Here is a 13,773-nt window from a genome sequence, read left to right on the forward strand (position 1 = left end):
CCCTCACTCTGGTCTAAAAGATTACGTTCTGGCTGCCTAAGTGGGCGTGCAAACCCCTGGGTGGTATTTCTTAACTTTTCACAAACTCATTTTGAATGGAGAATTCAAGGCATCGGAAAATCACGAAGTCCAGGTATCTGAACACCTCCCCACTTCCCCACCGCCTGCTGCCACCTGCGGCTTCATCACAGGGCACTTGAGATGCGTTAGCCTCACCCGCCCCCGGCTCCAAGGCCAGAGTCTCCATGTCCTGGTGGACATACCTCCTGCATCCGCCCACTTATCCAGTCCCTAGGATCTGCCTCTGCTCCTTGGGACACAGCTTTGGACTCCGGACGTCCTACTCTGTGTAGCTAACAGAGGAACTCCAGGCCTCCATCTTTTTCAACAAATCTCTCCTGTTTTTCTTTTTCTAAAGATTTTTTGATGTGGACCATTTTTAAAGTCTTTATTGAATTTGTTACACTATTGCTTCTGTTTTATGTTTCTGGTTTTTGGCCCCGAGGCATGTGGGATCTTAGCTCCCCTGACCAGGAATGGAACCCCCACCTGCCCTGCATTGGAAGGCGAAGCCTTAACCACTGGACCACCAGGGAAGTCCCACTTCTCTCCTGTTTTTAAAGCACCGCCATCTTTTCTAATTTCCATCTTCTCTCCAAAATCCCATCCCCCTTTCCACCCCACAGCCGGCCTTCGAAGTCAGTGCTGCCCATTCTTGTTTCAGCACCTGCTGCCCAGCAGGCAGTTCAAGGCCTCTGGGCATATTCTATCTGCACTGCCCAACACAGGGGCACCAGCCCCCAGCGGCTGCTGTAGCACCTGCAATGCGGCTGCTGTGACTGAAGGAGTGAATTTCCGACTGTATCTGGTTTTAGCTAGTTTACGTTTAATTTTAAATAGCCACTGTGCTGAGTAGCTCCTTAGCTCAGCTGTTCTGTCCCACGCTGGCTCCAGGACCGCTCTCCTCCGGAGGCCGCCCCTCGTGCCCGACCTGCCTCTGACCCTCGCCCCGCATGGCGGCCCGGCCTCTGTCTGCAGCCCTGAGCCCTCTCCTCCCCGGACGCTGCCCGTGGACGGCGTTTGTCAGACGCGCCATCAGCCTCGCCCTGCAGGCTGGTCTCACAGCCCTGGCCGCGCAGCCCGAGTCCTCTGGGGTCTCACACTCTCCCCTCCTCTGGCTGGTGCTCTCCACGGCTCGACTTCAGGGCCGCTTCTCCACCCCTGTGCCTTCCACCTCAGGGCTTCTCTCTGTCGCGCAGGCCTGCCTGACCACTGCCCCCACTCCGGCCACTTCACCAGTCCTGCCGAGGCCTGTGGAAACCACCCGCCCCCAACAGCACGGGAAAGACTGGGGAGAATTTAGGTAGCCCCAGAGCCATCTTCCTAAAAAGAGACGCAGGGAAAATACAACGCAACAGCAACAGGTAGTGAGAAGAGAAGAGATGGACCCGCTAAAACAAAAGGAACCAAGCATCCCCTATTTCCCTTTTCCTTTACTATGACGACAGGATGTGTTATCAACAGATTTTTAAAATATCCTAGGGAGCCAAGCACAAATCTAGAACTTGCCACCAGTGAAAGGCTTGCCTTGAGGGCTGCAAGGGCTGAAGGTGCACTCAGAGCCAAGCTCCAGAAGACCCGGGCCAAGGAAAGCCCCAGCCCTGAGGCCCAAGCTTGAGCCAGAGGACTGGCCAGTGCCCGGGAGCCCGCGGGAAACGTGGCTGCCATGGAAGTGGACCAGCCTGGTCTCTGTACAGGTCATTCTGAACTCTATTCAAATGTCCGATCAAACACCAGGGGGGCGAGAGCACCCAGGGGTCTGGAGGCACTCGGCGCTCCAGAAGGATTTAGACAACAGCTACGCTCCCAGAACCTACATTCCTGGGGAGGACTTGGGCAAATGGCATACAAGTCCATCTTCCCCCCCACGAATGGCAACTGATACTTCAGGGGCAGTGTTTCGTTCATCTTCATGTGCTGAGCGCTTGGCCAGGGTACCGGGAAGCAGAGTTGTTTCTCAGTGGCGATTTATGTGTGAATGAATGAAGGCGAGGGTGGGGCAGGCGCAGAGGGCTGAGGGGCTGGTACTTAGGCAGATGCACGGGTGGCACCAGGTCTCAGCAGGAGTTAAACACACAGCACCGCAACCAGAGAGAAGACCCAGTACAAAGAACAAGCGGGGCAGTAGGGGTATTTGCTAGAAAGGGGGAAAATATAATCTCAGACTTTAGTAAGCTCACTTAATTCTGTGAAAATAATATTATTTTCCTTCTGTGTGCATTTATTTATGTATGAAGCTGACTACATGTACACAAATACACACACTCATGGGTGGAAATATGAGTTTAGTTATTTTCTGCTGCTGCTATTATGTGTGTGCCTGTCTGTGAGTATGTGTTTAATGACGATAATACCATTTTGAAAAGTTAATACGTCTTTCATTTCAACACCGTGCTGCAAAGGGTTGAACAGGGATGTCAACAGAATCCAGAAGTCTGATTCTGCTGGGAATTAGGGTTTACGTTCAGTACAATAAATGATTCCAAGATAAATACATTTCTTTTTTTTTTTTAAATCCTGGATGGTGATGTATCCTCTTTCCAATACAGAAACAGGGGAGTCTGGCTCTATTTAGTTTGTCTGATTGCTTTTAAGAGGAGGGACGGGTTGGCTCCGAGAAACCATGGTCCTCTATTCATTAAAGTGTCAATAATGCCCGGTCCACGCATATCGACAGCGGATTAGCTCAGGCTGAGTCTGTGGACGAGACCAGAATCTTTTTTAACCCAGCTTGTTTCCAGATCAATACACCCATCAGCATTCGAAAATTAGCCCAAGATGAGATTCTGATACTTGAGGTGGCATGCCATGCTCAGAGGCCACCTCGCCAAGCCACAGGTGTAAACGCCTAGCTGGGGATTAGACACTTTCCATCTCCATGGATATGAGTGAGGACTGATGTAGACCCCACCCCCCCCACCCTGCCCCTCCCGCCTCCCCCCACCCCACACACTCTCAGCCTTCCCTCTTTGAGCCTGTGTAAGTCCTTGGGGCTATAACCCAGCCATTTGCCTCAAGGGGCATTTATTAAGTGTGCACTTTGTTTGAGGCACTTTCCAGGTACTCAGGGCAGGAGTGTATGGGTGTGAGGGAGGAGGGGGAGGGGACTTTAAGGAAAAACAATGACGCAAAAACGATCCTTGTTTGCAAGGAGGCTTCGGAGTTTTTCACGACTCCTTCCATGTTCCAGTTCCATAGAGGTCCTGCTTCGTAAGGCAAGTGTCTGTGACGGTGTAGAGTTCCTAAGGTCTGTCTGTCATTGTCAGGCATTCTCAGCAGTAACTGTGTGTGCATTGGGGGGAGGGAACGGGGTGGGGGGCATGGGGCGTGGCTGCAAACGCACCCCCTGGTGCTACCGATTGGGCCACTGGGGCATCCATCAAACTCCCTCACGGAACAGTGTGATTCTCAATCTTTTTCTGGCCAATAATAAAACTTTCGCCCACTAAGACCATCTCATGCAACAATACCTACTCTGCTGTTTGTGATACATTCTGGTACTGTCTATGCAATTACATTTCCTTTAAAAAATCCTGTTTGTATCCAGCAGTTTGAAGATCTTCATATATAGAACCAACAAGGGAAAAAACCATCATCATTTCCTTTTAGAAAGAAAGAGGGAAAAATAACATAAAATAAAAACAACCTGGTGTGACCAAGCTGTGTCACAGCACGGGGGGCTCGGCCACCCCACTGGCCTAATCCCTGAGCAGCCGGAGCCTGGGTGGGTCTCCCTGCAGCCCGTCCTCTTCCCGTCACTGCCCACCGACCGCGCCCTTCACAGCCGGGACCCTGACCCAAGCTGCCCTCTCTCCTGCCTTCTCGCAGCTCCCTTCCCTGTGACTCTTCCTTCTCCTGTCGCTCTCTCCTACCATCCCCAGCTCTCCCCTTCCCTCTGGGGTGCCGGAAGGGAGGGCAGGGGCGGCTGGCGGAGCCTCCGGACGTGGAGCTTACTGCCGTGGACCTGCCATTTAGGGGGATGAAGGGAGCTGGGAACGAGAGCTGGAGGAAAGGCCAGCAGAGGATCTGGCTCCCTCGCTCGGGGGCTCTGAGGTAAAGGAACAAGGATGCGGTCCACAGTTAAACACGTTTTAAAAAAGTTTACAAACACAGCAGCTGTATTTTTTAAAAAGATAGCTAACACTTAACCAGCACCTCTGTGTGCCAGGCCCTCTCCTGAGCGTTTACACATCAGTACATGGAAAACGCAGTCCCCACCACGGACCCTCGCAACGTTGACTCCGCTTTACAAAAAGAAAACTCTGAGTCACAGTTGGTAACCTGGGGTCCCACAGCCAGAAAGCGGCCAAGTCTGATTCTGAGCACTTGCTCCCCGTCTGGGAATCCGTCTGCCCGGCTGCGTGTTGTCTGAATGCCCAGCACCTGCCCTGCTTATGGGGAAGCAGAGCAGGGCCTGGGAAGCATGGAGGCAGTGGAAGCAAGAGATGCAAAACCACAGACCTCAAAAGCTGGGGGTGGGTGTGAGAGGCTCAGAGGAAGGGGAGGGGAGCGGGGTGCAGCGAAAACACAGAGGATCAGACACAGGCGTTAAAGGCGAGATGCGGTATCAGAAACCCAGGGCTGGGAGGTGAGAGAAGAAGCAGACAAGCTGGAGACAACAGAGGTGGCCGTGACGGCCATGTCCCAGGTAGGTGTTTAGAGCGTCTGCACTCGGCTCTGCCTCCTCTGAAGGCTGTGTGAGGGATGGCATATGTGCAGTGCCAGAGGAGCTAAAATGCTGGTCTTAAAATAAAGCAAGCTTAGCACTGGATGGAACCTTAAAAAAACTTAGAGGAGAAAAAAGCCAAGGAAAGCAATAATCAGGAGCTAATTTCCTGAGAAAACGTATTATTGGAACAAAAGCAAAGAACAAACAAAAAAAACAAATCCTAGTCCTATTCAATGGGAAAATGATTTGAAATTTTAGCATCAAATGGCAAAGTGAAAATTAGGAAATTGTCCTGGCCAGATGAAACAATCAGACTCATGTCAGCTGAGAATCACAATGAAAGTGGTGGATACAGGCTCTCTCAGCCGCCCCCTGCACCGGCTGCCCCAGGCCGCCTACCTTGCACGATGAGGTGCACCCGGGAGGTCTTGGGGTGGTTGTCCGTCTGCACAGAGCAGGTGTACGGGCCCTCGTCGTACACGTCCACGTTCTGGATCTCGATGCTGTACTGGGTCTGGGTGTTGCTCAGGAGGACCACGCGGGGGTCCAGACACCACTTGTCATTCCCGGCGTAGAGGATGGTGCTGCGGTTCAGCCAGGCCACCCGGGTGACCCGGTTGTCAATCGTGCACCTGGAGGGAGGACCAGACAGGTAAGTCAAGGGACCGCAGAGAAACGGGAGCCATCAGGGTCTTCTTGGCAAGGCTGAGATGCCTGGTCACCATGCCTCGTCTTCGTCTCCTGCCCCCAGTGTGTACACACGCACCTCCTGCTTGCTCTGGCCTGGGTGGCACTTTCTGGAACTCAGCATCAGAGGTCTTGCAGAACTGCAGCCTCAGAACATTGGCTATTTCAGACTTCCGGGTCCTGAGTGATTCTGTGCTTCTGAAAACCCCTGAGCACGGGACCATTTCAATATCCCTAACTATTCAATAGTTATAGCCTGGAGCCGTCATCCATCCTCAGAATGGCTGGGCCCTGGGACTATCCCCATCCTCCCCTCGCTCCGGGATTTCCATGATGTGCACGATGGTAATCCCTCACATTGCTTTCAAGATGTTCTGGGTGTATTAAGTTGCCCAATACTCAAAACAACCCTATGAGGAAGGTTCTATTGGTAAAAAGAATTGAAGAACAGAGACACTGAATGCTTCTGGCAAATGGCACAGATAACGTGTGCTAGATCAGAAACCCAGCTTTTAACTACTAAACATTCTTCCTCCCATCTCAGAATAGCGAATTCCAACAGAAGGCTTTTGAAGTCAAAACTAAATATGGACCACCACCATTGCTATTTCTCCTCATTACACCCAGGGGCAGAAATGTTCAATTACTGCTAGACTAAAGGCATTTTCCAAAATCTCAAAACGGTTCGCACATGTAAAAATAGATTTTCTTTCTTTTATTTTTGCATCTGGAGTCCCCAAATTGTGGAAGCTCCCTTCTCTTTTCCTACACTTTCAAATTTCCCAGCTACTCTGGCCAAGTCCTCATCAAATCTGTCTGCATTCATTTCCCTCTCTAGCTACACCGAGTATGTTTTATGGCCTGAGGCTAAATTCACAAACACAGTGCCCTGATCCTGACTATAATGCTGGAAATAGCAACTTAGCCACGGTGGGTACAATGTTGCCGCCAATGTAATCATTCTTTTGCAGGGTACAAAGTACTTTTACATCCACCCTGTCTCATGTGATTCTTGCAGCAAATTGGTGAGATAGATGATCTTACCCATTCTCCACTTTAAAGATCAGGCCTCCAGGGTTGGAAACGGTCTGGTGACTTGCCTCAGGATAGAGAGCTAGGGAGTGATGGAGAGTCAGACCCCTCAGCCGGGTTCTAAGTCCTGGTCCTGGGTGCTCCACAGGATGTACAAAGGTGAATTTTTCAGTGGGGAGGGACGGTTGCTTCCACTGAATTCTCATAATTGTCTGTGACCATGAAAAGCCTGAGAACTGCTGCTGAGTACCCCAGCTTCCCCGGGCGGTCCCTCTCGAGATGTGCTCTCCAGTGCTGTGCGTTCTTTCCCCTTGTACTTGTGTAAATGTCACATGATCACTGCCGGGCCTCTCAGGCACAGGTGGAAAGGCTTGCTGAGAGGCCCTGTAGGGAAAACTGCTCAACCAGAAACACCACTGCTCAGCTGTCCAGCTTGCTTTGTGCTGCTTATTGCGTTTTTTGGACAACAAAGGATAGAAATGATGGGAAACCTGACCAGGGGAGTATTTCTGAAAGTGGGCATGGACCACTTGCATCAAAATCACAGGAGGTGATTTTGTGACAGATTTTCTTGTCCTACTAATTCAGAATCTTTGGGAACCCAGAAACATGATTTTCTAACAATACCCCAGCTGGGTCATACACCCACCAAAGTTTGAAAAGCACTGGGGTATATAGCAGGGTATCCAGGACCAGCTGCATAACTTGTGGATCTCAGTGCAAAACGCAAATGCAGAGCCCTTTGTTCAAGGACTATTAAGAATTTCAAGATGGTGAGAGCAGGGCATTTAACAAGTGCAGGGTCCTATGCAAATAAACACACACCCTGAAGGGATGTCCCACTTTTCTGTGCTTGTAACTCTCTTCGGGATCTTACTTAAATATGCATTCTGATTTGGTAGGTCTGGGGTGGAGCCTGAGAGTCTGCATTTTTCGTAAGCTCCCAGGAGATGACAATGCTGATGGCCCCCAGACCATCACGTAAGCAGCGTAAACCTAGAGGGAATGGTATGCACATGAGGGTTTGAGAAGCACTGAGCTAGCCCTTCACTATGTGAAAGTGTGACCAGAAAACCAGCAGATCATCATCGCTTGGGAGTTTGTTTGAAACACAGACTCAGGCCCCACCTCAGATGTAATGAACTCGAATCTGCATTTTCATAAGCTCTCCAGTAACCAGGATGCACATGTGGTCTGGACTGGTCTAGAGTGAACTCCAAGACTTGCTGTCGGCTGTGATAACAATGTCCTGAACATACCACGAGACTGAGCAGGAGGCAGGGAAGAGCAGCCAATGGAGGAAGCTGGACCTCCCAGATGCTGTACTCTCCTTGCACACCTGATGCTCTTCCTCTCAGGCCACCTCACTAAAACGTGGATTTGAACCACAGTGGTGTGAACCCCCTTAAGAACAACACACTCCGCAGCTCGCTTTGCTAGCAATGTACCTGGGATGTCATTCATATTCATGACTTTAAGGGCATTCACTGCTCTGAATTTTGCTTGGATCCAAGGGGAGGAATTGGTTAAATTCATATTCACAACTGATGTTTATTGAATGCATATTACTATATGCTAGGTATCCTGTGAGTCTATGATATGTGCTATTTTATCATCTTAAAAACTCGGTTGCGGAAGGGGGCAAGATGGCGGAAGAGTAAGACGCGGAGATCACCTTCCTTCCCACAGATACATTAGAAATACATCTACACGTGGAACTGCTCCTACAGAACACCCACTGAACGCTGGCAGAAAACGTCAGACCTCCCAAAAGGCAAGAAACTCCCCCCGTACTTGGGTAGGCCAAAAGAAAAAAGAAACAACAGAGACAAAAGAATAGGGCCGGGACCTGCACCAGCGGGAGGGAGCCGTGAAGGAGGAAAGGTTTCCACACACTAGGAGCCCCTTCGCGGGCGGAGACTGCAGGTGGCGGAGGGGGGAAGCTTCGGAGCCACGGAGGAGAGCGCAGCCACAGGGGTGCGGAGGGCAAAGCGGAGAGATTCCCGCACGGAGGAGCGGCGCCGAGCAGCTCTCACCAGCCCGAGAGGCTTGTCTGCTCCCCCGCCGGGGCGGGCGGGGCTGGGAGCTGAGGCTCGGGCTTCGGTCGGATGCAGGGAGAGGACTGGGGTTGGCGGCGTGAACACAGCCTGAAGGGGTTAGCGCACCACAGCTAGCCGGGAGGGAGTCCGGGAAAAAGGCTGCAGCTGCCGAAGAGGCAAGAGACTTTTTCTTACCTCTTTGTTTCGCGGCGCGCAAGGAGAGGGGATTCAGAGCGCCGCCTAAACGAGCTCCAGAGACGGGAGCGAGCCGCGGCCGTCAGCGCGGACCCCAGAGACGGGCAGGAGACGCTAAGGCTGCTGCTGCCGCCACCAAGAAGCCTGTGTGCGAGCCCAGCTCACTCTCCACACCGCCCCTCCCGGGAGCCGGTGCAGCCCGCCACGGCCAGGCTCCCGTGATCCGGGGACAACTTCCCCGGGAGAACGCACGGCGCGCCTCGGGCTGGTGCAACGTCACGACGCCTCTGACGCCGCAGGCTCGCCCCGCCTCCTCGCCTCCTCCGTACCGCTCCCTCCCCCCGGCCTGAGTGAGCCAGAGCCCCCGAAGCAGCTGCTCCTTTAACCCCGTCCTGTGTGAGCGAAGAACAGACGCCCTCAGGCGACCTACACGCAGAGGCGGGGCCACATCCAAAGCTGAACCCCGGGAGCTGTGCGAACAAAGAAAAGACAGGGAAATCTCTCCCAGCAGCCTCAGGAGCAGCGGATTAAAGCTCCACAAACAACTTGATGTGCCTGCATCTGTTGAATACCTGAATAGACAACGAGTCATCCCAAATTCAAGAGGTGGACTTTGGGAGCAGGATATATTAATTTTTCCCCTTTTCCTTTTTTTATGAGCGTATATGTGTATGCTTCTGGGTGAGATTTTGTCTGTATAGCTTTGCTTTCACCATTAGTCCTAGGGTTAGGTCTGTCCGTTTTTTTTTTTTTTTTTTTTTTTTACTTAAAAAATTTTTTTCCTAATAAATGTTTTCTTAATAATTTTTTCCTTATTTTCTATATTTTAGAAATTAAAAAAATTTTTTAATAAGTTTTTTCATATTTTTTATTTTAAAAAAATTTTTTCTTCTTAATAAATTTTTTTCTTAATAATTTTTTTCTTATTTTTTATTGTAAAAAATTAATAAATATATTTTTTAAAATTAAAATTTTTTTTTCTGAATACATTTACTCTTAATAATTTTTTTCTTATTTTTTAATATAATAGCTTTATTTTATTTTATTTTATCCTCTTTCTTTCTTTCTTTCTATTTTTTTCTCCCTTTTATTCTGAGCCGTGTGGATGAAAGGCTCTTGGTGCTCCAGCCAGGCATCAGGGCTGTGCCTCTGAGGTGGGAGAGCCAACTTCAGGACACTGGTCCACAAGAGACCTCCCAGCTCCACGTAATACCAAATGGTGAAAATCTCTCAGAGATCTCCATCTCAACATCAAGACCCAGCTTCACTCAACGACCAGCAAGCTTCAGTGCTGGACACCCTATGCCAAACAACTAGCAAGACAGGAACACAGCCCCATCCATTAGCAGAGAGGCTGCCTAAAATCATAATAAGGCCACAGACACCCCAAAATACACCACCAGATGTGGACGTGCCCACCAGAAAGACAAGATCCAGCCTCATCCACCAGAACACAGGCACTAGTTCCCTCCACCAGGAAGCCTACACAACCCACTGAACCAACCTTAGCCACTGGGGACAGATACCAAAAACAACGGGAACTACGAACCTGCAGCCAGTAAAAGGAGACCCCAAACACAGTAAGATAAGCAAAATGAGACGACAGAAAAACACACAGCAGATGAAGGAGCAGGGTCAAAACACACCAGACCTAACAAATGAAGAGGAAATAGGTAGCCTACCTGAAAAAGAATTCAGAATAATGATAGTAAGGATGATCCAAAATCTTGGAAATAGAATAGACAAAAATGCAAGAAACATTTAACAAGGACGTAGAAGAACTAAAGAGGAACCAAGCAACAATGAAAAACACAATAAATGAAATTAAAAATACTCTAGATGGGATCAATAGCAGAATAACTGAGGCAGAAGAACGGATAAGTTACCTGGAAGATAAAATGGTGGAAATAACTACTGCAGAGCAGGATAAAGAAAAAAGAATGAAAAGAACTGAGGACAGTCTCAGAGACCTCTGGGACAACATTAAACACACCAACATTCGAATTATAGGTGTCCCAGAAGAAGAAGAGAAAAAGAAAGGGACTGAGAAAATATTTGAAGAGATTATAGTTGAAAACTTCCCTAATATGGGAAAGGAAATAGTTAATCAAGTCCTGGAAGCACAGAGAGTCCCATACAGGATAAATCCAAGGAGAAACATGCCAAGACACATATTAATCAAACTGCCAAAAATTAAATATAAAGAAAACATATTAAAAGCAGCAAGGGAAAAACAACAAATAACACACAAGGGAATCCCCATAAGGTTAACAGCTGATCTTTCAGCAGAAACTCTGCAAGCCAGAAGGGAGTGGCAGGATATACTTAAAGTCATGAAGGAGAAAAACCTACAACCAAGGTTACTCTACCCAGCAAGGATCTCATTCAGATTTGATGGAGAAATTAAAACCTTTACAGACAAGCAAAAGCTGAGAGAGTTCAGCACCACCAAACCAGCTTTACAACAAATGCTAAAGGAACTTCTCTAGGCAAGAAACACAAGAGAAGGAAAACACCTACAATAACAAACCCAAAACATTTAAGAAAATGGGAATAGGAACATACATATTGATAATTACCTTAAATGTAAATGGATTAAATGCTCCCACCAAAAGACACAGACTGGCTGAATGGATACAAAAACAAGACCCATATATATGCTGTCTACAAGAGACCCACTTCCGACCTAGAGACACATACAGACTGAAAGTGAGGGGATGGAAAAAGATATTCCATGCAAATGGAAATCAAAAGAAAGCTGGAGTAGCAATTCTCATATCAGACAAAATAGACTTTAAAATAAAGACTATTACAAGAGACAAAGAAGGACACTATATAATGATCAAGGGATTGATCCAAGAGGAAAGTATAACAATTGTAAATATTTATGCACCCAACATAGGAGCACCTCAATACATAAGGCAAATGCTAATAGCCATAAAAGGGGAAATCGACAGTAACACAATCATAGTAGGGGACTTTAACACCCCACTTTCACCAATGGACAGATCATCCAAAATGAAAATAAATAAGGGAACACAAGCTTTAAATGATACATTAAACAAGATGGACTTATTTGATATTTATAGGACATTCCACTCAAAAACAACAGAATACACATTTTTCTCAAGTGCTCATGGAACATTCTCCAGGATAGATCATATCTTGGGTCACAAATCAAGCCTTGGTAAATTTAAGAAAATTGAAATCGTATCAAGTATCTTTTCTGACCACAATGCTTTGAGACTAGATATCAATTACAGGAAAAGATCTGTAAAAAATACAAACACATGGAGGCTACACAATACACTACTTAATAACGAAGTGATCATTGAAGAAATCAAAGGGGAAATCAAAAAATACCTAGAAACAAATGACAATGGAGATACGATGACCCAAAACCTATGGGATGCAGCAAAAGCAGTTCTAAGAGGGAAGTTTATAGCAATACAAGCCTACATCAAGAAACAGGAAACATCTCGAATAAACAACCTAACCTTGCACCTAAAGCAATTAGAGAAAGAAGAGCAAAAAAAACCCAAAGCTAGCAGAAGGAAAGAAATCATAAAGATCAGATCAGAAATAAATGAAAAAGAAATGAAGGAAACAATAGCAAAAATCAATGAAAGTAAAAGCTGGTTCTTTGAGAAGATAAACAAAATTGATAAACCATTAGCCAGACTCATCAAGAGAAAAAGGGAGAAGACTCAAATCAATAGAATTAGAAATGAAAAAGAAGAAGTAACCACTGACACTGCAGAAATACAAACGATCATGAGAGATTACTACAAGCAACTCTATGCCAATAAAATGGACAACCTGGAAGAAATGGACAGATTCTTAGAAATGCACAACCTACTGAGACTGAACCAGGAAGAAATAGAAAATATGAACAGACCAATCACAAGCACTGAAATTGAAACTGTGATTAAAAATCTTCCAACAAACAAAAGCCCAGGACCAGATGGCTTCACAGGCGAATTCTATCAAACATTTAGAGAAGAGCTAACACCTATCCTTCTCAAACTCTTCCAAAATATTGCAGAGGGAGGAACACTCCCAAACTCATTCTACAAGGCCACCATCACCCTGATACCAAAACCAGACAAAGATGTCACAAAGAAAGAAAACTACAGGCCAATATCACTGATGAACATAGATGCAAAAATCCTCAACAAAATACTAGCAAACAGAATCCAACAGCACATTAAAAGGATTATACACCATGATCAAGTGGGGTTTATTCCAGGAATGCAAGGATTCTTCAATATACGCAAATCAATCAACGTGATACACCATATTAACAAATTGAAGGAGAAAAACCATATGATCATCTCAATAGATGCAGAGAAAGCTTTCGACAAAATTCAACACCCATTTATGATAAAAGCCCTGCAGAAAGTAGGCATAGAGGGAACTTTCCTCAACATAATAAAGGCCATATATGACAAACCCATGGCCAACATTGTCCTCAATGGTGAAAAACTGAAACCACTTCCACTAAGATCAGGAACAAGACAAGGTTGCCCACTCTCACCACTATTATTCAACATAGTTTTGGAAGTGTTAGCCACAGCAATCAGAGAAGAAAAAGAAATAAAAGGAATCCAAATCGGAAAAGAAGAAGTAAAGCTGTCACTGTTTGCAGATGACATGATACTATACATAGAGAATCCTAAAACTGCCACCAGAAAACTACTAGAGCTAATCAATGAATTTGGTAAAGTAGCAGGATACAAAATTAATGCACAGAAATCTCTTGCATTCCTATATACTAATGATGAAAAATCTGAAAGTGAAATTAAGAAAACACTCCCGTTTACCATTGCAACAAAAAGAATAAAATATCTAGGAATAAACCTACCTAAGGAGACAAAAGACCTGTATGCAGAAAATTATAGGACACTGATGAAAGAAATTAAAGATGATACAAATAGGTGGAGAGATATACCATGTTCTTGGATTGGAAGAATCAACATTGTGAAAATGACTCTACTACCCAAAGCAATCTACAGATTCAATGCAATCCCTATCAAACTACCACTGGCATTTTTCACAGAACTAGAACAAAAAATTTCACAATTTGTATGG

The 13,773-nt window shown here is 46.8% G+C and overlaps 1 protein-coding gene across 6 annotated transcripts in view; it reads right to left on the reverse strand.

The window, feature by feature from the left end:
* The window catches only part of NTM (neurotrimin), a 929,539-nt gene that overhangs the window by 176,146 nt on the left and 739,620 nt on the right, over positions 1-13,773 (reverse strand). For all 6 annotated transcript variants that reach the window (XM_036861681.1, XM_036861677.1, XM_036861682.1 and 3 more), the window contains one exon: positions 5,129-5,361. In XM_036861681.1, the coding sequence (XP_036717576.1) occupies positions 5,129-5,361 (233 nt within the window). The remainder of the gene's footprint in view (positions 1-5,128; positions 5,362-13,773) is intronic.

This window comes from Balaenoptera musculus, chromosome 8 (genome assembly GCF_009873245.2).
Source record: "Balaenoptera musculus isolate JJ_BM4_2016_0621 chromosome 8, mBalMus1.pri.v3, whole genome shotgun sequence".
Lineage (NCBI taxonomy): Eukaryota > Metazoa > Chordata > Mammalia > Artiodactyla > Balaenopteridae > Balaenoptera > Balaenoptera musculus.